This window comes from Panthera pardus, unplaced genomic scaffold, assembly GCF_024362965.1.
Source record: "Panthera pardus isolate Hobbes unplaced genomic scaffold, ASM2436296v1 HiC_scaffold_17, whole genome shotgun sequence".
Classification (NCBI taxonomy): Eukaryota; Metazoa; Chordata; class Mammalia; order Carnivora; family Felidae; genus Panthera; species Panthera pardus.
The window spans coordinates 87,407,079-87,434,596 of NW_026526732.1; the positions used below are offsets into that span (position 1 = coordinate 87,407,079).

Below are 27,518 nucleotides of genomic sequence, written 5' to 3' on the forward strand. Positions count from 1 at the left end.
ATACCATTAAACATCACTCTTCAATTTATATTTTAAGAATTCCCTGATGTATCCCTATCCCCTCCCCCTATCAGTGATAGGATCAATACCAAACCAACTAACTCCCCACTGAAACTTTTGCCTTCATCTCCTATGACATATATAACAGCACCCAATACTCTGGTCACAGGAAACTACTTCACTTTCTCAAATACAACATGCTTTCTGCATCTTTCTGCCCAGGAGACCCTGTGTACTCTGTAATATGCTTCCAGAAATTCATAAACAAATAAAGGTCACTATAAAAATAGTAATGAGACATCTTTAAAATATGTTTAGAACTTAGCATAGCACTGGATACTGATGTTTTGTTTTCGTTTTTGTTTTTGTTTTTTTTTAGCGTTTATTTATTTTTGAGACAGAGAGAGACAAAGCATGAACGGGGGAGGGTCAGAGAGAGGGAGACACAGAATCCGAAACAGGCTCCAGGCTCCGAGCTGTCAGCACAGAGCCTGACGCGGGGCTCAAACTCACGGACCACGAGATCATGACCTGGGCCAAAGTCGGCCGCTTAACCCACTGAGCCACCCAGGCGCCCCTGATTTTTTTTTTTTAAAGAGAAAGGAGTCACTACTAAGTGATTTTCTAAAGATTACCCACCATTTAGTTAACAAAGCCAAAACTAGAACCCAGGTCTACAGAGTCCCAGCCTGACTATGTCTGCCATCTTCTATCATTATCATAGTCACACAAAGCAAGGAAGAGCAGTGACTACACCTCTAAAATATTATATGCAATGAATAATAACAATGTTTTAAAATGATCTATTCATACAGGTATTCATTCACTGCCACATAACAATTTCCTACCAAATATAGCACTCTATATGGAGATACAAGTCTTTTTCTTCAAATAGTTTAGTATTCCTTTAGTTGTACTCTCTCAGTTCTATCTAGACTAGGCACTGTAAAATGAACAGAGCTGAATTGATGAAGACTTGCACTAAGTAATATCTTAGTAATATCTAATATCTAAGTAACATCTTGTTCACTGCTTCGACCCAAAGAACTACAGACAGTTACTAGGAAGATAATTCTAAAAACTACTACTGACTTTTTAACCTTAAAACCTCAAAATCAATTTAAAAATCAAGAGGAAAATACAGGGCATAATCTTGCACAAATTCAGAATACATGTGACTTTTTCTCAAATGTATTGTTTAAAAATGCAAACCTCTTATTAAACTTCACAGATTAAATTTTGTTGCAGACAGTATCACATTTCTTTCTTCATCTCACTTTGCACATACAGGCAACACATAAACCGAACACTGTAAGCTGCCCCCTTGCTCGGCTCTTCTTTGAGGACACATTTCATGATCCTGGCAGGGAATCAATACAAGTTGAATCTCAATCAACTTTAAAAGAATGCACATGAGGCCATGGGTCAAAACGTGGAGAGATTAAATAATGTTCTAATACATAGCAGGTCAGATGTAGTGAAATCATGGAGCTCTTCAAATTAGCGTTATTAACCTGGAATTTTATTCTATAAAATATTGCTTGTCATAGGAATTCTGTAATTCTCACAGTTTTAAAGCTCCCAGAAGCTTCTCACCAAAAACAAACAACAAAAAAAGAATAACTAGACAGAAAAACCAAAAACCCATGGAAAATATTTACAACAAAACCTGGTGATAGAGTATCACCACAAATCCGATAACACTATCTGGTAGAGACAAGGCACTAACAACCACTGCCCTGCAAGATGTCTGCCACTAATGGGGAGCTGAGTAGATCTGGAAACAGAACACTAAAACAGTGAAGACATACAAACTGGAAATTACAGTGAACCAGTCTGAAGAATGCACATGAAACTGAAAAGGAGTTTTACCCAATCCAATAGCAAATATGTGCAAAAGGTCTACAATAAGCTTGAAATGGGGGGAAACAATCTAGCCCCTATGAATTCTCATGACATAACCACCAAATTTCCCTTCTAGAAGAGAGCCCCACCCTGAGGAGAAAGTCCTGGGAAAGGATTCAAAATTGAAATGGACTAAAAAAATGGAAATAAAAGAAGAAAAGCTTGAGATAAAAGTGGGAAAAGGGAACAGAGCAAAAAAAATCTCAGAAAACAAGTAGCCTTATTTTTAAACATTACACAAAAACCAATGAAGAGAGGTCTGTGCAGTTAGAAAAGCTATCTTGAATCTCAATTCCTTTTAAAAGTGGAGCGCCTGAGTGGCTCAGTCGGTTAAGCGTCCGACTTCAGCTCAGGTCATGATCTCACAGTCCGTGAGTTCGAGCCCCACATCGGGCTCTGTGCTGACAGCTCAGAGCTTGGAGCCTGCTTCAGATTCTGTGTCTCCCTCTCTCTCTGCCCCTCCCCTGCTCATGCTCTGTCTCTGTCTCAAAAATAAAAACATTTAAAAAAAAAATTCAATTCCTTTTAAAAGTAAAGAAAACCAATACTACATAAAAATGATCAACAGAAAAGAATCAAGGTCAAATCTCATACAGTTATCAGAAGAAAAAGAGAACAAGAAGCAGAATAACATCTCTACAACGAATCCACACTAGAACAAATACTCAGAAAACAGATCAACACTGTACACCTACTAATTCAAAACAAGCCAAAAATCATATGCAAGATATCAAAGAACATGTAAAATGAGTTAAAAGACATGTGAAGTTATGAAAGAACAACTAAATCAGAAATTCAAAATATCAGAATTAAAATAAAAACAGGAATTAGAAATAAAAGGAAAATATTTCAGAAATGAATATGAAATAAATGGAACATGAGAACAAATAAACACAACAAATAATGGCCGATAAAAACTACAGAGGAAAAAGAAAAAAAAGTTTAATAAAAAAAAAAGTAATGAGAAGAATCCAAGAGAAAGTGATGAATACTGGAGTTAAGCAATCAAGATCTGACACACATGTTAACTTTTTTTTTTAAACATTTTATTTATTTTTTGAGAGAGAGAGAGAGAGACAGACAGACAGACAGACCACGAGTGGGGGGAGGGGCAGAGAGAAAGAGAGAATCTGAAGCAGGCTCCAGGCTCTGAGCTGTCAGCACAGAACCTGGAGATCATGACCGGAGCCAAAGTCACGGCTAGGTGGATGCTCAACCGAGTGAGCCACCTAGGCACCCTGATCCAACATACATGTAAGAGAGTCACTAAAGAAAAATACTCAAACAAGGAGACAGAACACTGAAAAACTAATTTTAAAAAGTCACTGAAAGGGGCACCTGGGTGGCTCAGTGGGTTAAGTGTCCAACTTTGGTTCAGATCATGATCTCATGGTTTGTGAGTTTGAGCCCCTCTTCTGGCTCTGTGCTGACAGCTCAGAGCCTGGAGCCTGCTTCGGATTCTGTGTCTCATTCTCTCTCTGCCCCTCCCCCACTTGTGTTCTGTCTCTCAAAAGTAAATAAATGTTAAAAAAAAAATTTTTTTTAAGTCATTGAAATAAAAAAAAAAGGTGAAACTACATACTGGAAGAGCATACCCCAGGGCATTTCTTGTCTAAAGGAAACCTATTTATATTTAACAATATAGATCAGTTAAACATAAAAGCACAAAAGAAGACATACCACGCAAACATTAAGCACAGGAAGGCTGCAGTGGCTACACACCAATGCATAACAACTATCTTACATGTATACCACCGCTGTGCAACAAAAAGATTATCTGAGCAAGTCTTATCCTTTTAAATTTTCATTTAGTCTCATTAACAAAAATAAAAACAGGTAAAATTAATCATAATATTATATTTTATGTAATGCATCTTTCTCCTCTGCAGAATTCCCATGGAAAACATAGTAACTTATCTCACCTTCCTTTAATGACTTAAAAATGGTGTTATAAATTAAAACAAACCTGCACAACTGCACAATTCAAGTTGAATTTGCTGCCTATCAATATTCAACTGCCTATCAATATTCTAGCTCCAGTTTTCTTTTTTAAAGATGGCAGAGATACCTCACAGGAATGCTGTACTTCTATCAACTGCAATCTTATTACACAAACATGCTTCTAAAGTACAAAACGTATCATAACATTAAATGAAATATACTGTGTCAGAGGGTCAAAAAGGAGAAAACTTCTTCAATCTATTTGGCCACTTTCATCCCCTACTTTTTATAATCCTTTACATCCCAATTTTACTACTGACCATGAGCACAATATGACCAATATAACAAGTGCCTATAATTTTATGTGTGCCTTGGTAGCTCAGTTGGTTAAGCATCCGTCTCTTGATTTCAGCTCGGGTTATGATCTCAAGGTTCAGTTGGTGAAATCAAGCCTCAAGTTGGACTTGTGTTGTCAGAGAGTTATGGAACCTAGTCTGGATCACCCCGCGGAAGAACCAAGGCACTCGTTGATCTTGGAAGGCAGGAGGTTTATTTCACAGCGGCCGGCTGAGAGGAGATCACTCTCCAGAGGTCTGACCCCAGAGCATAAGCATGGCGGGCAATTAATTTATAGTCTGTTACTTCCCGCATTAGTGGCACATTTTGGTGCCCGAGGCAAGCAGGGGCAGGAAAAGAACCAAGAAGGAGAGTCTTTGGGTGGGGACTGGAATTCCCCCATCAGTCCTGTCGGCCATCTTATAATTTTTCCATATCAAGTGCAGAGCCTGCTTGGGATTCTCTCTCTCCTTCTCCTTCTGCCCCTCCCCTGCTCATTATGTCTCTCAAAACAAATAAATTTAAAAAACAAAACAAAGGAAGTACCTGTAATTTTAATTACTTTTTTAGCTACAGAGAAATATTTAAATACCTACCAATTCTCTTTCACCTATTCTCACTGTATTTAGACTGATTAGGAATTCAACCTGAGGCCACAGAACACAATAAAGCTTACTGATGAGTATTACGGAAAATCTGTAATTTTAACTTACTAAGGACAATTTTTTTCTAAGAAAGATCAAAAGTTTAAATTAACACAAGCAAGTGTGCCTGGGTGGCTCAGTCGGTTGAGCGTCTGACTTTGCCTCAGGTCATGATCTCCCAGTTTGTGAGTTTGAGCCCTGCGTGGGGCTCTGTGTTGACAGCTCGGAGCCTGGAGCCTGCTTCAGATTCTGTGTCTCCTTCTCTCTCTGCCCCTCCCCAACTTGTGCTCTGTCTCCCTCTATCAAAAATAAATAAAATATGACATGATATTATACATGGAAAATCCGACAGACTCCACCAAAAGTCTGCTAGAACTGATACATGAATTCAGCAAAGTTGCAGGATACAAAATCAATGTACAGAAAGCAGTTGCATTCTTATACACTAACAATGAAGCAACAGAAAGACAAATAAAGAAAACTGATCCCATTCACAATTGCACCAAGAAGCATAAAATACCTAGGAATAAACCTAACCAAACATGTAAAAGATCTGTATGATGAAAACTATAGAAAACTTATGAAGGAAATTGAAGAAGATATAAAGAAATGGAAAAACATTCTGTGCTCATGGGTTGGAAGAATAAATATTGTTAAAATGTCAATACTACTCAAAGCTATCTACACATTCAATGCAATCCCAAATTGCACCAGCATTCTCATCGAAGCTAGATCAAGCAATCCTAAAATTCTTATGGAACCACAAAAGGCCCCGAATAGCCAAGTAATTTTGAAGAAGACCAAAGCAGGAGGCATCACAATCCCAGATTTTAGCCTCTACTACAAAGCTGTAATCATCAAGATAGCATGGTATTGGCACAAAACCAGACACATAGACCAATGGAATAGAATAGAAACCCCAGAACTAGACCCACAAAAGTATGGCCAACTAATCTTTGACAAAGCAGGAAAGAGTATCCAATGGAAAAAAGACAGTCTCTTTAACAAATGCTGCTGGGAAAACTGGACAGCAACATGCAGAAGAATGAAACTAGACCACTTTCTTACACCATTCACAAAAACAAACTCAAAATGGATAAAGGACCTGAATGTGAGACAGGAAACCATCAAAACCCTAGAGGAGAAAGCAGGAAAAAACTTCTCTGACCTCAGCCACAGCAATTTCTTACTTGACACATCTCCAAAGGCAAGGGAATTAAAAGCAAACATGAACTATTGGGACCTCATGAAGATAAAAACCTTCTGCACAGCAAAGGAAACAACCAACAAAACTAAAGGGCAACCAACAGAATGGGAAAAGATATTTGCAAATGACATATCAGACAAAGGGCTAGTATCCAAAATCTATAAAGAGCTCACCAAACTCCACACCCGAAAAACAAGTAATCCAGTGAAAAAATGGGCAGAAAACATGAATAGACACTTCTCTAAAGAAGACATCCAGATGGCCAACAGGCACATGAAAAGATGCTCAATGTCGCTCCTCATCAGGGAAATACAAATCAAAACCACACTCAGATATCACCTCACGCCAGTCAGAGTGGCCAAAATGAACAAATCAGGAGACTATAGATGTTGGAGAGGATGTGGAGAAACGGGAACCCTCTTGCACTGTTGGTGGGAATGCAAACTGGTGCAGCCGCTCCGGAAAACAGTGTGGAGGTTCCTCAAAAAATTAAAAGTAGACCTATCCTATGACACAGCAATAGCACTGCTAGGAATTTACCCAAGGGATACAGGAGTACTGATGCATAGGGGCACTTGTACCCCAATGTTTATAGCAGCACTCTCAACAATAGCCAAATTGTGGAAAAAGCCTATATGTCCATCATCTGATGAATGGATAAAGAAATTGTGGTTTATATACACAATGGAATACTACGTGGCAATGAGAAAGAATGAAACATGGCCCTTTGTAGCAACGTGGATGGCACTGGAGAGTGTTATGCTAAGTGAAATAAGCCATACAGAGAAAGACAGATACCATATGTTTTCACTCTTATGTGGATCCTTAGAAACTTAACAGAAACCCATGGGGGGAGGGGAAGGGGAAAAAAAATGAGGTTAGAGTGGGAGAGAGCCAAAGCATAAGAGACTCTTAAAAAAACTGAGAACAAACTGAGGGTTGACCGGGAGGTGGGGGTGGGGGGGTGCGAGGGAGGGAAGGGTAGGTGATGGACATAGAAGAGGGCGTCTTTTGGGATGAGCACTGGGTGTTGTATGGAAACCAATCTGACAATAAATTTCATATATTAAAAAAAAATTGTGGTTTATATACACAATGGAATACTATGTGGCAATGAGAAAGAATGAAATATGGCCCTTTTTAGCAACGTGGATGGAACTGGAGAGTGTTATGGTAAGTGAAATAAGCCATACAGAGAAAGACAGATACCATATGTTTTCACTCTTATGTGGATCCTGAGAAACTTAACAGAAGTCTATGGCGAGGGGAAGAAAAAAAAAAAAAGAGGTTAGAGAGGGAGACAGCCAAAGCCTAAGAGACTTAAAAACTGAGAACAAACTGAGGGTTGATGGGGGGTGGGAGGTAGGGGAGAGTGGGTGATGGGTAGTGAGGAGGGCACCTTTTGGGATGAGCACTGGGTGTTGTATGGAAACCAATTTGACAATAAATTTCATATTAAAAAAAATAAATGATATTACAATGTAAAAAAAATAAAGATTAAAAAATAAAATATTAATTAATTAATTAAGACAAGCAGGTCAATACTATCACACATCTATTACTAAATTAAACTAAAAGCTACCAAGTTACCTGACAGCAGGTATTTCTAAGAATAACAAGGTTAAAATAGAAATCTATATCCATTTAGCTAGTGATTTTTTTTCCTTATGAAAGCATAAAGAACAAAACTGTTCAAAACACTTCTAGAACTTGTCTTTCTGACTTAATCTGAGAATCATTCCACCTTCTTATGATTTACCCCAGAGTGCAGGAATTTTTATCCTCGAAGGTAGAATCTGACTTTAAGGAAAAAGTTGAATCACATCTCTAACTGTAATATACCATTCTTATTCAAACGCAAATAATTAAAGTGTTATTTCAATTTCTGTGGTAACCAAAGAGACTGAACATACAATCAAAGAATCTCAAGATCAAGAATGGAAGAGACTTCAGAGTCATCTAAATTATTTCTCATTTTCCCATTCAGTGCTTGAATCCCAGCTACAGATTTCCTAGTAGTTGCCCAGCCTCTGCACAAACCCTTCCAATAATGGCAAAATCATTACTTTTCAAGGCAATCAGTTTCAGTTTTGGATGGCCTGAAATACTAGAAAGTACTGCCTTTCAAGTACCTGCATATATTACCTTGGAACTTCCACACACTAGCTTAAGTTATACTCCCTACAGCTACTGTATGTGGAGAATTTAAAAGTATATAGGAACATGGGAAGAAAAGGACAGAGGTAATGAAAAAAAAAAAAAAAAGAGACTGTATAAATAATATAGGACAAATTGAGAGCATATGCTTGATTTTTTTTTTCATTTTCTCCATTTACCCCATTCAGTGCTAACTATAGCAAACATTATCTCACAGAATTATATCAAACCAAAGATTGTTCTCAGTGAGCCATTACAAAAATTAAGCACATACTGTGTTCCCAGTATTCTGGAGGCCATCACAAGGACTACAAATACACATACGATACAGTTTCTAACTACTGGAAGGTTACAATTAACCCAACAGACATGCACAAAGGTAAATAACAATATATGGTAGTAGATAATTAGGCACAAGTCATATTTAGTAGAAGCTTTATTACAGTAGGGATTTATTGGGTTTTAAAGAATGGAGATTTGGTTTGAAAAAAGGAATATGCAAAAAACATTTCCAACAACAGCAGAACCAAAACAAAAAACAAACATACACACCACAGAAGAATTCAACAGGAACAGCTGTCTCTACACAGCCAAAGAGATCTGCTGTCGAGCATCTGGAGTAAGGTCACAGACACACAATGAAGCCAGATGGCAGAAGTATATGATTACCAATTTAAGGAAAATAAAACTTTTATGATTCTCAGAGGAGAACCAATACAAATCTCTCAGAAGAGAAGTCAAATGACCAAAGCAATGTTCCAGAAAGATTATTCTGAATGTGGTAGGTAAAAGTGATGGGGAGGTGACAGTGAATAGGAAGATCAGGAATAAGCTAGAGCTGTGGACATTGCAGGAAAAATGAGAATGGAAAGCAACAGGAGCAACAAAAGAATTAAGAACTGATGGAATACAGAGGCACACAAAAGAGAGAAGAACCAAAGGACACCACAAGCTTTTAAGATTAACCAGAATAATGACATTAACTAAGAAACCAGTCTGAACAACCAGATTATTATTTAAATTTTAAATGTGTCAAGCTGCTGATTAGTAGGCATCTTCCAATCTTAACATTTATAAATGCTACCCATTAATAACTATGACTGTAGCCAAAATTTCCTACACTGAAACACTGAAACAATTTCATAAATCTTTTTTTCCTGTTTCCATATGAAACATATAGAGGTTTTATTGATACTGCTATAGAGCAACAGTTAATTTTGATATTCTGTTCTTTATTCTACTCAAACGCATAATGTTATCTGACAAAAAAAAAATGCCTTGTCATAACTATTCATTTCTCTTCATTTCTATCGTCGCATTAATAGCCAGCTTCCTTTGTTTCATAGCAAAGTATTTTTCATAAAGCAACAAAATTGTTAATTATGTCACAAGAATTACTTAATACACAAAGATGAACAGATATGTAAAGCCATGGTGAAATTCCAGTGCTATGGAATCAACTGAATTGGCCAACTCCAGCCTCATAGAACATACAATTAATACAATTAAAATGAATGCCTGGGAAAGTTACCAATCACTTCATATCAAAGATATCCAAGGCTTCTTAAGAATGATAAATCCATGAATACCAAAGGTCTCTAACAGGCAATGTAAAAAATAACTGACATTCACTATAGAAGTCACTACTGGAAAGACAGGGGAGAACCATCTGCATAAAAAAATAACAGGTGAATCCGTGAGAGTAAATGGGTTATCCTATGGAGAAAGACTAAAGAACAATAGGGCTAAAGACAAAACTGTAGAAAATGTCCAAAAGGGGGAAAAAACCAGAAAAAGAAATAGTAAAAAAAAAAAAAAAAAAGAAACATAAAAAAAAAAAAGAGACTAAATAAACTAAATAAAAGATGTAGAATAGTAACTTCAACTTCTTTTACAAAGAAAAAGGTTCAAGAAGGCAGTGGGTAGTATCAAGTGAAGCAGGAAGACCAAGGAGTAGGGAGGAGAGTTGGATTTGGCCATTAGGGGTAAACTAGTATTCTCTAGGAGTACATACTTAGCAGAATGATGGGACTAGAAATGAGTTAAAAGAAGGAGAAGTAAGGTAAAGAAATGAAATAGTGGGTAAAGATCTTGCTTGAGAAATTCAACTGCTAAAGGAAGATTAGAGCTAGTCACTAGAATACAGTGCCTGGCACACTGTGAGTACTTAATAAATGTTCAGTGGCTGAACAAGCCAAGAGCTGTGTGTTGAGGGGAAGATGGTATTTTAGGAAGACTTTTTTATGGCAGAAGGGTGTAAGTAATACATTTCAAAGAAAAAGAAAGAATTTAAATATGCCTCCAAATAAGTATAATTCTTGGGTGGAAAAGCAGGAAGGAAAGCTGCAAATGAAAAATAAAGGCAGAGAAACTAGCAGCCAACCCCCGACTATTCTGTCCCTAAAACAAGAAAACAAAAAGCTGCAAGTCAAAGCAAAAACACTAGGGTTGGATGGAATGAGAGGAAAGAAAGCTTCTATTCTTTTGTTACAATCGGAAACAACGATGTGAAAACAGTTGGGTTTAAAGACCTTTCCTTCAGGGCCCGTGAGTGGCTTAATCAGTTAAGCCTCCCACTTCAGCCCAAGTCATGATCTCACCGTCCATGGGTTCGAGCCCGGGGTCAGGCTCTGTGCTGACAGCACGGAGCCTGGAGCCTGCTACAGATTCTGTGTTTCCCTCTCTCTCTGCCCTTCCACCCCTCACACTCTGCGATTGCTCGCGCTCTCTCTCTCTCTCTCTCTCTCTCTCTCTCAAAAATAAATAAATAAAACATTTAAAAAATAAAGACCTTTCCTTCCAGCCAAAATATAGTCAAAGCTAAAGTAAAAATGGTAAAGATATTAAGATAGGGTAAAAATGCCTACAAATGTCAAAGGCAAGTTCACTAAGGATAAATCATGTATCTATGGAGACTGGCAATTTCAAATGTGAAGTTCCCCATGATATACTTTATAAACGATAAATTTCAGTTGTGTAGCCTTGGTGTTCCCAAGAAAATACTAAGTACCATACCAATAAATGACACTAGTCAGTAGTAAACAACCTGAGAGAGAGTATCACTAAAAGATTTACAGATAAAGTATTAAAAGTGGTCCAAATGTTATCACGATAAATACCAAATATATGGAGTATACTTTGCAATAGGGACAAAATCTCACTAAGATGTTTCATTAGTACCATTTACAAGACTCTGCACAAAGTAAGCTAAGAAACAAGAGCACAAGCAATGTTCCTCTGTAATAAAAATAAGGTATTCTTCATTTTAACTCCTTCAATAAGGCACTGAAAAATGAATAATTAAAAAATTTAAATCATGTAGGAAAATGGTAATACTTGGGGTTAACAAACCAGTACATAATAAAAAGTAAAGGCTAAAGGGGTGTCTGGGTGGCTCAGTCGGTTGAGCATCCGACTTCGGCTCAGGTCATGATTTCGCAGTCTGTGAGTTCAAGCCCCGCGTCGGGCTCTGTGCTGACAGCTCAGAGCCTACAGCCTGCTTCGGATTCTGTGTCTCCCTCTCTCTCTGCCCCTCCCCTGCTCATGTTCTGTCTCTCTCTCTGTCAAAAATAAATAAACATTAAAAAAAATTTTTTTTAAAAAGGTATTTATAAAAGTACATAGTCCTTTCCAAAAATTTGAAAAGTGCCTGACAATAAACTCAAAATTAAAGACATTTAATCTGACCAAGAACCACATTTCAAAAAGGAATTTTGATTAAAATGTAAGGTGAGTAACTCTATTTCCATGCTAATAAAAATCAAAATAAGTTTTGGTAGATAAATTATTTTCTTTCAAAAATAAGCATATAGCTATTTTAACACAGCAATGATATATGATAGATGTCCTAAAACTTGGTTCACACACTCACAACATGTATATAAATAACTGACATAAATATGGCATACGTATAATATCAGTTGATAAGAAGCTCTGAAGCAAAACTTAGTACGTAGTTACATTTTACAGAGATACAAAAAAGAACATTTTTACTTATAGTCTGACTGGGCTCAGAGATTAAATCATGTTTCCACATTTACTATTAAAGATCTAAAAATATATATAACTACCCAAAACTAAGTACCATCTTTGAAAACTAGAAGCATAATTTTCATGAAATGTTGGCGGGGCAGGGGGGTGATAAGGGAAGACACAGGGTAGATCTATATGCAGTAGAGTAATTCTCTCTACAAATAATAATCTCCCAAGTTTTGTTTCTTTTTTAAATCAAAGAAATTCTTATAAAATGTCATATGAATAAGGAACACTAAAACACACTGTGATCTTCACTCTTCCTTATCCAAAAGATAAAAATCTCAGCCTGTAGCAACCTAAAGGTACAGACGTCAATGTAGTAGTTGCCCCTAAACTGGCACAAGTAAATTCTCTAGGATAATGGAAATGCTCTGTATATCTTCATTGGGGTGTTGGTTACACAGTATAGACATTTGCCAAGACACATAAAACTCACTTATATCTGTAAATTATTGTCTCTATAATTATACTTCAATTTTTTAAGTAAAAAAATAAAATGCAGAGGTATAAATAGAAGTGGATTAAATGGAACATACCTACCATTACAGGCAAAAGGATAAACTTAAATTTGAATAGGAGCAACCTCAACAGACAACCAATATGATCACCTAATCATCTCAAAATGCCTTAACATGCAATATTACTAAAAATGAATTAATTATACTTCACAAATATTCTCAAAAAAGTAATTTATACTCAATAATACCACACAACGAGTCAATTTATTTATTTACTCAGTAGTACATTTAACAACCAATTCATCACAGTGGATTTACTAAGAAGCTATGTTGCATGGATCAGAAAGATATTCAAGGCAGCAGTACTGAGGGTTTTACCTAATGAACAAATGAATAAATACTACTAATAACTGATAAGCTAACATCGAGTATTTAAAATGTATCAAGTGCTGTTCTAAATGCTTTCCTCATATTAACTTATTTGATCCTCACAACAACCTACAGAATTGGATACTCTCACTATTCCATTTCATAAATGAAGAAATTGAGGCACCCTGAAGTGAAGTATCCTGTCAAGCTCATCCAGGTCTAACTGTGGCAACCTAACTATCTAGAGACAACTTTCTAAATCACTTTGTTCTACTGCCTTTTTAGAATCAATTGCCTTAAAATTTTCTAGGTTAAGATAAAGGTTGTGCTCTGTAGAATGGAACCTTGGGGGATTTTTATAGAATAGCAGTCCCAGAATGATTTTTAAAGAAAGTACTTACAAGGCCCACCACAAGAATATTAGATGTCATGCTCATTTGTCTGTGTGATTAACCTTCTCTATACTTTTTTCTCCATACTTTTTTTTAAAACTAAAACTTCATCGTCTACTTATTTAATTTTTAATTGAGCACATCCTAACCTTATTTCTTACCACAGAAGATCTGATCTTTAAGAGGAGCAGTGTGGTATATGAAGTCATACAGAGCATTCTCTGGTGATACTCATCGAAAGTCTTGCATTCCAAAAGAATAATTCTTATTTCAAGAAACTGACAGTTGAAAACCGTTCAAATTGTGTCCAAATACAATTTCAGAAATTGTGTATTACTTAATAATTGTTTTCAAAAGCCTTCCATTTTTAATAATTCACTATCTTGCTGTTGTTAACGGTAACTTATTCCACAGAAGATGAGCGAACTGTAGCCCTCTGACTGGGAAGTTCTGCTCTAAGCTACAGGAAAAGAACAGCTGTCTACCTCAAATAAACTGCCATTAAACCCCTTTTAACAGCTTACTTGAGACAAATATTATTTCTGGAGAACTGAATTGTCCATGGATTTCATGTTTTATCCTTAGTGTGAAATGAACCATTAAAAGGCAATATACCTTGGGTCTTGAATGTTTTGTACCTCCATAACCCAATACAAACACCAAGTTGTATTTTCAAGCTACACTTCACATTTTCTTGAAGACAACTTAAGAAAAAACATTTGAAATCTGTTACCACAGTTACTATAGAGATGCTATCAAGAACAGTGCCTTATATGCAATGTTCAAAAAGCTATGCTTCCTTGATAGAACAAATAATTTTTCTCCTCAAGGATCATGAAAATACATAGTGTCATATTTCCTTTATGCCCTAGCCAGCAAAAACCCCAAAACCTTAAGAGTGAACTAAATGAATTGTTTGACTTTACAGCCTAAAGATCTGTTATTTTTTCCAAATACTTCTAAGATTTAATTTCTTTTAAATATTTAAATCTTGGTTCTATCTAGAATATACTTTGGCATAAACAGGTCTTTAGTACAAAAGTTTTACTTTTTTTAACCAAATCTTTATTTTTTTATATGATCTACTCCCCTCAGGATTGTATTCTATTCTTTCACCCTTACCTCACCCTATCCGTGCCAATTTTTGTGTTCTTTTTGGTGTTTTCTGATTGGAGGCATGTAGGAGTATCACTGAAGTTCAACAATATATATTTGTATATTTGGCTAGTTCAAAAAGGGTATAAGAAAAAGTAGTATAAATTCACTGTGAATTACAAATTAAAACCAGTAGAAATAAACATTTTTATTTTAGCAGTTATCTTTAAGTATTAGAAAGATTTTGAGAATTTAAGACTGTCACACTATAAAAATGGCAAGCCCTTCAAATTACAGATTTATCTCTAACAATGCTAAACCACTCAAAACAATCCAAATCAGTCATTAGAACATTTGCTAACTGGACTATCTTCCAACTATTGGGCCCTGTTTGAAAATCAAGAACATTTCTGTACAGAAGGGAAATCTTTCAAGTCAGTTCTTAGGCAAGAGGTGGTTTATTCTTTATCTTTACCCAGGCTCCCTCTACTGACAGAATAACAAAACAGAGTATGGAATTATACCAGCTAATTTCATCAACACAAAGAAAAGGAATTCATTTTTTAAAGACTACAAAATCAACATTTTAGGTAAGAATAGACTAAAAACTGAGTTCACTACATACCCAAAAAGAAATAAACATTTGTGAGTGGACAATTCAAGTAACATCCAAATTGTATATGTGGCACATATCATTTTAATATACTACTTTTCAATGTTAACCCTTGGATATAAGAAGGATTAAAGATTTTAAATTCATTTTAAATATTTTTTTAAAAGAATTTTAATGCTTATTTATTTTTGAGAGAGAGAGACAGTGCAAGCAGAGGAGGGGCAGAGAGAGAGGGAGACACAGAATCTGAAGCAGGCTCCAGGCTCTGAGTTGTCAGCACAGAACCTGGAGATTGTGACCTGAGCCGAAGTCTGACACTTAACCAACTGAGTCACTCAGGCACCCCTCATTTTAAATATTTTAAAATAATCTTTCAGGAAGGAAATGTTTACCTGTATCTGTTCTGGTGTCCATTGGTCTAAGTTGACTGACTTGACCCTGGATATATGAACCCCAAGATTTCTATGGATTCCAGCACATCTGATGCAAATAAACACACCAATATTCCAGGAAGCCCATCGAGGACCTAATTAAGGAGAAAAAACAAAGATAAATATTAAAAACTAAAATAAATATTATGACAGCATTTAAGTGAGACACTGATTTTTATACAATTACAATGAAGCCTTACAAAATTCTACATGCTCAAAGTTTACAATGGTGCCAGCAGCAAGGTTATAAATCAACCTTCAAGAACTTTAATGAGTTTACTAATTTTGCTTTTCTAGAAACTTTCCCAAACCTAAGAATTTAAAACTAATTTATGTGAATAGTGTTTTCACTAGCATATTTAAACCAGGACCAGTAATGTCCCACAGTATAAAGTAAGTTCTTTATTAAGTGTGTAAAGTATTGCTCAGGTCATGATCTCACAGTTTGTGAGTTCAAGCCCACACTAGGCTCTCTGCTGTCAGCACAGAGCCTGCTTCAGATCCTTTGTCCCCCTCTCTCTCTGGCCCTCCCAGCTTGTTTTCACTCTCTCTCTGGCCCTCCCAGCTTGGTCTCACTCTGTCTCTCTCTCTCTCACAATAAATAAAAAAAAAAAAAAAAAAGACTGCCAACAAATATAAATTAAGGAGTTTTCAATGAAATGTAGAAATTAGTAAGAAATAGACAACCAACATAAAAGAAAAACATAAAAAAGATATGAATGGGTAATTAACATAAGAAGAAATGTATGGACAATAAACATAAAAATATGCATGATCTCACTAGCAGTTAGGGAAAATGCCCTTTAAAACTACAACAACCCCCATTTTACATTCAACACATTGGGAAAACTTTTTAATCAACTGTTAGAAAGAATGAGGGACAATAACATCTGCCTCAAGAAGTCTATGAAATGGATAAATCCCAAATATAACCCTGATTTAAGAAAGGTTATATATGAACTAAGGTATGTTATGAAATATTAGTTCTTTGGATCATGGTTAAAAAATTCTGAAAAAAATTGTAGAGAAATTACATTAAGGATACAAGAATACAAAGCCTTCGCTATACTATTCTTTGTATCTTTGAAAGTATTTTCTCAATAATTTTAAATATACTTATGATTATTTGCATATATTGCTTATATAATTAAAGTAAAAATGGAAAAATAAAAGTAGTATCTGGCAATTATGTGTCAACTATTCAGAAACTTATACTTAATTGATTTTTATAAATCACTTGATTATGAAAAAACTATATACAGTAAGAGGTATCAATAAAAACCAAGCTTTTTAAAACATTAGACTTCTGTTTTAAGTGCATACTTTTTATCTAAAGGTGAGAGTTAAATCTACAAAATAACACCAAACTCAGTAATTACAATGCAGTAAAACTACCTACACACATTCCTCTCGAAAATTCCTTAGGAGGTAGTTTACGCATATACAATTTATGCCAAAATATCCTGCTTTTAAATTTCAGAAATGATACCTATAACCTGAGAAACATCTAGGATATGTTCTATTTAAATGTTTGATGGCTAACAGCATCAAAATGAATTAGAAACCAAAAGACCCGTATTCAACCTTCTCTGCCACCAGTGAACTGCATAAACTTTCCTGGACTAGTAACAAGGTTCTCAACAAGGTTCTCATATGTTAAGTATAGTCAACATTGGCTGCCTCATTCTTAGGTGAGTCTTGTATGGAAAATACTTTGAAAGTTTTAAAGCACTGCTGAAGTGCAAGTTATTGTCATACTAAGAAACTGTGAAAATCAAAATACAATACTTTCCTCCTCTAGAAAAAGACAACTCCCAAAACTGCAGTGAGTCCAGAGCTGATGGGAAAAGATTTTCAACACTCTCCAAGTGTGGCTTCCTTCATTTTTGTTCTTAAAATAGAATGATTCCCCTCAGAATATGTTAGACCCACAGCCAAATACAAATGGAGACTTTTCTCTATAGCACAATTTTTTTTGATGCAGCAAATGTTATGACTGAACGAATTAGAAAGCATCAATTGCACAATGTGATAGTAACTGTCCATACAGGTAAAAAGTTGTAGCACCAAACAGAGTGGTGCATTCTACAATAACCAAAGATAACAAAGGGATCAAATGTATAAAAGCACTATACAAGAATCATGCTAGCAGTAATAGAAAAAAATGGCCATTTACTATTGAACAAAAAGCGAGATATAATTAAATGTTAACTGATGTTCAGGTTTTATACAGCTTCATACAACTATCAAAAACCATTTTATTGATTCCTGCAAGGAAAAATCACTTATTGGAAATGTTAGCCCCAATCCTTTTTTACCAATTGAAATAATAATGCAATTTTGTCAATGCATCTTTCTTTGGAATACAGTTATCACATTTTAACTAATATAGTCAGGGACCTTCAAAAATAGACTTTTTAAAAATTTTTTAATGTTTATTAATTTTTGAGAGAGAGAGAGAGAGAGAGAGAACGCGCAACAGTGGGTGGGGGAGGGACAGAAAAAGAGAGAGACACAGAAACCAAAGCAGGCTCCAGGCTCTGAGCTATCAGCACAGAGCCCAACGTGGGGTTCGAACTCTGAGCTGTGAGATCATGACTTGAGCTGAAGTCAGAAGCTTAACTGACTGAGCCACCCAGGGACTACCAAAAATAGACTTTTAAAAGCCTAACCAAAATTACAATTGGGTTATTCACTCTATAACACTGGACTTGTAAAATTTACCTAAAATTGGTAAAATAATAACTGTTCAACATGGCAGTCATTCAAGTACTGGTATGAAATCCTAATTTTCATTCACAAAACTATTCAATGAGTACTTACCAACTCTGCCAAGTAAATGCTATTGTAAGACCATAGACACAAAGGTAAAAAGCTAAGTTACCAGAGTGAGGAGGCCAAACCAAGTATAAATAGGTATAACCACTTAAAAAACAATTTGGTGAAATCCAGTAAAAGTTCTAGATGAATAAACCCTTCTACAAGGCAATCTATTCACACATGCTTAGATACACATACACATAGGTTTACCAAGCTATATATGTAATATGGCATATTTAGTACACATACACACTCACATATAACATACCCTACAGCAGCTATTTTATATGGCAGGTCACAACTCATTAATCTCAATAAGTACTTATTTTTAGAAGAGAAGGAAGAAAGATTTAAGTTCATCACACAAAGGGTAAATATAGTTTTGTTCAACTTTTTTAAAAAATCGATTACATATATGTGTATACAGACACACGTACACACATAAATCAAGTCATGCTGTACAATGTTTCTCTAGGTCATGGCTGAATATGTCTGAAAAACACACAAAGAAACTAATACATGTATATTTAAGAAGCTTGTACCAAAAAATTTACAGCAGCATGGTTCCTAAATAACTGGAAATAACTTATATGTTCACTAGTATGATTATCTCACCATACAATATGAAAATGAATAACCTGCATGTATCAACATGGATAAATCTTAATTATAACACGGAGTATCAATTTTAGCATAAGGCAATATACATAAGGGGCAATGTCTCCAACTAAGGAGACAAAGTCTGCTGGAAGGCATGCAGGTCTCACATAGGTGACAAAGCCTGATCTAAAAATTTAAAGGCTGACTAGTAGGCAGTAGGCACAGAATATACCAAGACACATTCTTGGCAAAGGTTAACAAAGGTGAGGTATGGTAGAAGACTTTGGTATGATTGGAGGCTAGAGTATTAAAAGTATTTGGGGACAGTTTCAGGAGATGATAGCAGGAGGCCTTATATGGCAGGCTCAATGGTTTACCCTGACTCTGAAGAAGGCTTCTAATAGCACTTTCAAGTTCACCATAGCACTCCCACTCACATACTATCATACATGCCCTGTCTGGCCTTCACGCTTTCACATTTGTTGCTGCTTCTGCCCAAATGTTTCTTCCTTGGGTCTTCACATGTCTGGCCCACTTTGTTGTACAGGCCTCAATTCACACGCTACCTGCTCACAGAGGACTCTCATGACTGTTCTAGCTAGAGTTGCCTCCCCATTCTCCATCACTTACAATACTTCCAGCTATTTGTTCTGAAGTTTACACAAAAATCTAAGATAAACAAATAGAGAAATAAAAATAGGTAATTACCTGGAAGGTTTAATTATTGTAGCAGCTGTATCTCAAACTAAGCTAAGGAAAGGCAAAGTCAGTTCTAGATCAGTATCTCTCAGATTCTAATGTGCATACACAAACCTAGGGACATTATGAAAATGCAGATTCTAATTCTGTAGCCCTGAAATGGCATCTGACATCCTGCATTCCTAAGAAACAACCAGTGATGCCCATGTTGTCATACACAAAGCACAGTTAGAATAGCAAGATTTTAGAATATTCTTGACAAGGCTTTAACTCAAGCATTCAGCATATTTCTTTATCTGTTTTCACTACTCTTACTGAGTATATGACTCAAATTGTGAAAATTTATTTTAACATACTAGGAATCAAATCTGCTGAGAAAAAAATCAAAAGTTTATTTAAAATTCAAATATTGGGTTATTTTGAGTTATCCATATCACTATCTCACTAAAAGCATCACAAATAAGCTAGCACCAACTAAACTAATATTACTTATCTCATAACCACAATCACACTAAAAGCTCCAGTAAACAGAAGATGTTATTTGGCCTCACTAATATTAGCACCTTAACTCATATCCATCATCAGTGAATATACTGAATAAACTTGTCTTGTAGCTTTTGTACCATTTGAGAAATAAGATGAGGGGCGCCTGGGTGGCTCAGTCGGTTAGGCGGCCGGCTTCGGCTCAGGTCATGATCTCGCGGTCCGTGAGTTCGAGCCCCGCGTCGGGCTCTGTGCTGACAGCTCGGAGCCTGGAGCCTGTTTCAGATTCTGTGTCTCCCTCTCTCTGACCCTCCCCCGTTCATGCTCTGTCTCTCTCTGTCTCAGAAATAAATAAACATTAAAAAAAAAAAAAATAAATAAAGATGAAACTGCATTCTCATCTGAGAAGGAACTTCTCTTAAGTTTCTGATTACCATGATAGACTAGCAAACAGAAAAACTACTTTGAATTTTCTTTATATAAATAGAAAATAAAACAAGATAAGGAACGGAGAGTACAACATTAACTGCTAAATGTAATTTCTTTCTAAGACTGGTTCTTCTATAAAGCCTTCTCCAATTCCCCCCAAAAATTTTTTAACATTTATCACAATGTTTTGCAGTTAATTGTTTTAGCTATCTTTTCTGAGAAATCGTGATGCCTTTAAGAAAAGGATCATTTTGGGGTGCCTGGGTGGCTCAGTCGGTTAAGCGTCTGACTTCGGCTCAGGTCACGATCTTGCGGTCCGTGAGTTCGAGCCCCGCATCGGGCTCTGGGCTGATGGCTCAGAGCCTGGAGCCTGCTTCCGATTCTGTGTCTCCCTCTCTCTCTGACCCTCCCCCGTTCATGCTCTGTCTCTCTCTGTCTCAAAAATAAATAAACTTAAAAAAAAAAAATTAAAAAAAAAAGAAAAGGATCATTTTATTGATTTCTGGATGCAGCACAACATCTGGTATAAAAATGTAGGCAGCCTCTAGCTTACAAATGATAGCTAAGGCCTTGAGCCACCTGAGTTACTGCTGCCAAAATTGTTAGAAGGTTCTTTTAGAGGAAACCACCACCATACTGAATATTCAAGACATCGTTCACCATATTCCCAAATATACTGTCTGATGAAATCCTAATAAATGTGAGGTAGGAAATATTACCACACCATTTTCAGAAGTAAGAAATTTAGGGTTTTAAATGCTAGAAAGGGGGGAGAAAGAGCCAAGACTATGCCGCGGACATATCTCAATATGCAACTATGGAAACTCTCCATCTCCTACTATGATATTTCCAACCTTCCAAACAAAATTCCTTTACACTGGCAGACTGCTTTTACTTCATTGTGTCAACTTTTTGAAATGCCAACTCACTTACTGTGGAGGCCAATAATATAGACTAAAGATGCAAATAATCTTTTCAACTCTCCAGAATTATTCTTCCCACATTATTATAATTAACTTTATTTCTTTCCCCATGATCCCCAAGATTACAGGCAGTAGAACTGGATTTGGTTTGATCTGTTGAAGAAGGGAATTGCAAAGGATAGAGAATTTTGATCAAGGGGGAAGACAGGGGAGAGGGAGGGCAAAAATCAACTGAGCTGTAAAGAGTATTTTCATAACTGTCTCTGTCTCTCCCTCTCTCTTCTCCTCCCCCACTCTCTCACTCTCTGTATCTCTCTCCCAAAATAAATAAATAAACTGGAAAAAAAAAAAAAAAGGAGGGGCTCCAGGGTGACGTGGCTCAGAGGGTTAAGCACCTGATTCTTCACTTCGGCTCAGGTCATGATCTCATGGTTCCTGAGTTTCAGCACCACATCATGGGATTCTCTCTCCCTCTCTTTACCCCTCCCCTGCTTGCTTGCTCTCTCTCTCAAAATAAATAAATAAAACTTTAAAAAATAAAAGAAAAAAGATACTAAAGAGAATAGGCTGCATCAAAATATTGTCCACAATCAAACATGAAACAAGGAAGAAGCTCTCTCTTTTGCTATCACAAGGCCTTTTGTTCTTTACCCGAAAGTTCTGATTAGCCTTTCATTGTTCATGGTCAGCTAGGTCTTGCTGATCAGCAAGAAAACCAAGCAACAATCCATGAAAACATGTTTTCTACCTTGTAAACAGGTGAACTACAACCTTGCAAAAGAACCTGTACATGTATGTTGCAGGGAGGGGAATCACTACAAATAAGCATGAAGAGGGGTCTTTTGGGAATAACGGTATGTTCTAAAATTTTATTATGGTGATAGTTGCAAAACTCTGTTAAAACATTAAAAAAATCACTGAATTAGACACTTAAAATAAGTGAACTTTATAGTATGCAAATTATATCACAATAAGGCTGTTTTTAAAAAAAAAAAGAAAAACCTGTGTAGGGGTGCCTGCATGACTCAGTCGGTTGGATGTCTGATTTTGGCTCAGGTAATGATCTCACAGTTCATGAGTTCGAATCCCACGACAGGCTCTGTGCTGACAGCTCAAAACCTGAAGCCTGCTTTGGTTCTGGTTTCTGTGTCTCCCTCTCTGCCCGTCTGCCACTTGTGCTCTGTATGTCTCTCTCTCTCTCTCAAAAATAAACATTAAAAAATTTTTTTTAAAAATCCTGTGTACATTTCTTTAAATGTAGACATGAACATCACACATTATTTTTATTGCTTTTCCCTTACTTTACCAGAAAAAAAGAATGGCAGCCAGTAGTAGAAGTAGAAGTTGAAGTTGAGAATACACTAGCTGATGATCTTAGGATATAGAGCCCTGGCAGAAACACAGAAATGTCAGGCAAGAAGTCATGGATGCAGGTGCTATTAAAAAGGTTTCAGCATAAAACCCAAAAGTTTAAAGAGAAGTTCCATAAGTAGTATTTCAACAAGTGTCAAACCATTTCTTTCAGCAAATACACTCAACAGAATAGTTAATTTTTTTAATATTAACTATTTAACATACAATGTTTTACTAAGAAGGAAATAAAATGTTCTTTAAAATATTCCTTTTATTAAAATTTGAAAGTAACATATTTTGGTATGACCTAGTCACCTATGGTTAACCTACCTCAAATTCATGTTTTCCTATAAAGTAGCATCAGTACTGTTAAAGATGACATGTAGGGATGACATTTGATAATCACAGTTCCTAAGTGGCTTTACAAGCTTCAAAGAATCACTACAATGCTGATTAGAAGGATCATGCTGTTTTAATCAATCACTTCCTGGAGGCTGGAATATGAAGCATTAATAGCGGCCAAGCGATTATGATTACTAAAAACTGAGCTCACAGAAATTTCCTATCTTAAAAACAAAACAAAACAAAAACAGAAACAAAACAAAAAACAACCTCAAACAAAAAAAGCCCTGTAAGTGCAAAGATCACCTGCAACAACAGAGGTAATTAATTTCTTCTACAATTCGTCTGAAACAAAACTGACATTAAATGGTAAGAAAAGAGTATTTTTGTTTTATTAAAAAAAATCAACTTTTAACACACTACAGTTGTTTCTCTTCAGTATCTTATTTGCTAAGAACCTTATGTACAACCAAACCAATAACTGAATAGAATATAAACCTTTAAAAGAAAAGTTCTAGAACAAAGGAATTTTAAAACCTCTCTATTCAGAAAAAGCATTAAAGTTATAACATTTAATTCCCTCAGAAATGGTTTTTTTTTTCCTTAAGTCTGTTACAGTCAGAATAGCAGCACATGTATTTAACCAACAAATATTTACTGAATGCTTACTATTTCAAGGCACTACTGTTTAAGACTCTGGAGATTCAGTGATAACACCGATAAACTCCTGCCCTCATGGAGCTTATATTCTAACAGAAAGCTGTACACAAACATGTAAAAGTAACAGTATGTCAATGGCAGTGAATATTATGGAGAAAAATAAAGGAAAAATGGAAAGAAGGAAGGGAAAGGTAATTGTTATTTGGTCAGGAAAATTTGTATTTCACCACAGATCTGAAGAAAGTAGGGGAACACACCAAGCAGCTATCTGGGCAAGAGGAATTAAGGCAATAGGAACAATAAACACAAAGGACCTGAGGAAGTGGATATGCCTTCCTCACGTTTAGGCATACCTTAAGAAATGTTTAAGGCATGTTTAAGAATTACCAATGAAGGGTTTCTGGGTGGCTCAGTATGTTAAGTTTCCCACTTTGACCCAGGTCATGATCTCACCGTTCATGAGTTCAAGTTGCGTTGGGCTCTGTGCTGACAGCGCAGAGCCTGGAGCTTGTTTCAGATTCTGTGTCTCCCTCTCTCTCTGCCCCTCCCCTGCTCACACTCTGTCTCTCTCTCAAAAATAAATAAACATTTATTTTTATTTATTTATTAAGTTTATTTAAGAGAGCATGGAAGAACAGGGGAGAGGCAAGAGAAAGAAGAAAAAAAGAGAATTCCAAGCAAGCTCTGCACTGCCAGCACAGAGCCCGATGCGGGCCTGGAACCCATTAACTGTGGGATCATGACCTGAGCTGAAATCAAGAGTTGGATGCTTAACTGACTGAGCTACTCAGGTGCCCCTCAAAAATAAGTAAACATTTAAAAAAAAATTTTTTTTAAAGAATTACCAATGAGGTTTTGTTTGTTTTTTAGGGTCTATGAAGGGCTACTTTTACACCCCTACATCAAATATAGTAATAAAACATTTACTATGAAATATTTGTAAATGGCTGTTGCTCAAACTATTTGAGAATAAACCATCATAATCACTACATCTACAGACTTCCAGCACTTTAATTCAGTGCCCAGCACATGCTTAGTAAGTATGAAACAAAGACAAGAGAGAAATAGATAAAGCTAAATAAGAAAAATTCTGCTAAGATTCCTCCAAAGAAAGTTTGGAGCATGGGCTACTATTCCATCAGGCATGGGAAGAGGTTGTAAGGCAAAAACAAAAAGTAGTCTACCCCCTAATCTCTCCACACTTCAAAGTCTAACTGCAGGATACAGAGGAGGGAACTATACTCAAAGACTTATGTCCATTAATTATCTTAGGAAAGCAGATTGTTTACAAATGCTCTGACATCAAGCTAAAAGCTTATTTTCCTAACACTCTCTTTTCATTCGTATTTGTTGAATCTGACAAATCAAAAAGTTATTCCTCGCATTATTGGGACAACTGGTGAAATCAGAGTAATATCTATAGATCAGTTAATAGTATCAAGGTAATTTCCCATTTTGGCAACTCTACTGTCGTTATGTAAGAAAGTCCTTGTTTTTAGAAGATAAACACTGATGTATTTAGGAATACAGGAGCATATCTCAAAGAGTCCAGGAAAACAATTAAAGTATACATACAGGAAAAAGAAAACAAATGTGGTAAACTGTTAACATTTGAAGAGTGGAAAAAAGGGTGAGGGAGAGTACTGCATGAATAGTTTCCTTCATCTTATTATATGCTTTCATTTGTAGAAGTGAATAATAAATTATCATTCCACAGACAACTATAATAAAAATAATTAAGAAAAAATTATCTCTGTATTTACACTTCTTCGAACGTCAGGTTCTCCATCTGAAAGTGAAAATACCACCATCTTCCATAATCAAATGACCACTATGAACCTCAAATGACAAAATCCACATGAAAGCACTCTGTACTTACAAATCATTTTTGTAAGACTAGTATGGCCTTTTCCCTGTATCCCACACTTTTCCTGCTAATATCACCTACTACTATTAAAAGGCCAAAATCTGCACTTCCCATTCCACTGATTATATATGATATAAAATAATAGTTTTTAAGGAGAAATAACACATTAAAGGTACCTAGATTATGGGACTTCTCAATATCAGAAATACAAGAAAGTATTTTTTATAATTGAGAAAATGTGGCATATCTCTTCTCTAAACATCACATTCTTTTAATTTTTTTTTAATGTTTATTCATTTTTGAGAGGGAGACATGGAGCGTGAGTGGGGGAGGAGCAGAGAGAGGCAGACAGGCTCCAAACTGTCAGCACAGAGACTGATGCATGGCTCGAACTCACGAACTGAACTCACGAACTGTGAGATCATGACCTGAGCTGACATCGTCAGGTGTTCAACCAACTAAGCCACCCAGGCACCCCGCTAAGCATCAAATTCTTAATAACCAATCTGGACACCACACCATCACCAATTAAACATGTCCAAGATGAAATTCACCTCTCCACTTAGCTCTTCCCTCTTACCCTCCTTTTCACACAGCTCTTCCTGATTCCTCCAACTCAGCTGGTAATAACACTACCCAGCTAATGACTTAAGGGGAGAAATAAAGAAGTCATTCTTAACTCCTCTTTCTTGCATCATCCATAACCATTCCATCAAGCAAACACCCTAATCATTTTATTTTTTTAATTTTTTTCAAATCCATGACTAATCTCATTCCAGCTGGCCTCTGCCCCAGTTCAAGATCTCATCATCTAGAGTCCTAGACTACTACAATGTCCTCTGAAATAACCTCCTGGATATAAACACTGCTTTTCAGACTTACAAACCATCAGATAAAGTTTAACTCCCCTAAGCATCACTTAACAAGGCCCTTCATGGTCAGCTTCACCTACTTCCCTAGCCCAACTTCTAGTAATACTGAAATTTTTTTTTAAGACTTCTCCTAACCACTTAGAAGAATTATTACATTTGGGATTTTATTGTCTTGTTTTGTTAATTTGTCTGTTTCTTTCTAAAGTTTCTAGCAGTATAATTTTTTTGCAAATCTCAAAAAGAGACTTTCACATATATTCCACAGCCAAGACAAAAAGGAAATTTTCTAACTCTGAGCCTTGTGAGAAAAATGTCACTAGAAAAATGGATCATGGTTATCAGAAACACAAGATTAGTCTAGGCTTGTGGGCAAAAAGTAAATGAGACAAAGGGAATCAACTTATACTCAAGAATTTCCTTACAAGTTAAGACTGAAGTAGGGCTATATATAATGATATGCCTAATGACCACTGAACAAAGAAAGTCTTTAAGTTGAAATGGGAGAAAACTGTATATATATTTACCCTAGTACCAATGACCAAGAAAAAATAAAAATACAGGAAACACAGCTTGTGTGGAGAAGGGAACAATTAATAAAATATTCTGTTTTTGTCATTTATTTTAACGAAATCTGCTCTGAGAAAAATCAGCAAGTCATATAACTTTTTATTTCCCAATCAACAGCATGAAAATAATACATTAAACTTAAAATTTAACATATTTTTTCCGGAATCCTCATGCATTTATAATCTTCTAAGACCTTTAGGTAGGAGCACCTGGGTTGCTCAGTCAGTTAATTGTCTGACTCTTGATTTTGGCTCAGGTCATGATTTCATGGTCAGTGGTGAGATGGAACCCTACATCAGGCTCCATGCTGGGCATGGAAC

General features: G+C 36.0%; 1 protein-coding gene across 5 annotated transcripts in view; it reads right to left on the reverse strand.

Moving 5' to 3' along the window:
* The window catches only part of SMAP1 (small ArfGAP 1), a 199,561-nt gene that overhangs the window by 137,493 nt on the left and 34,550 nt on the right, over positions 1-27,518 (reverse strand). For 3 of the 5 annotated variants that reach the window (XM_019417678.2, XM_053904759.1, XM_019417676.2), the window contains exon 2: positions 15,545-15,678. The exons of 1 other annotated variant lie outside the window; for it this stretch is intronic. In XM_019417678.2, coding sequence (XP_019273223.2) covers positions 15,545-15,678 — 134 coding nt within the window. Of the gene's footprint in view, positions 1-15,544; positions 15,679-27,518 lie in introns of those variants that run through there. One more of the 5 variants, XM_019417677.2, reaches the window with a different exon arrangement.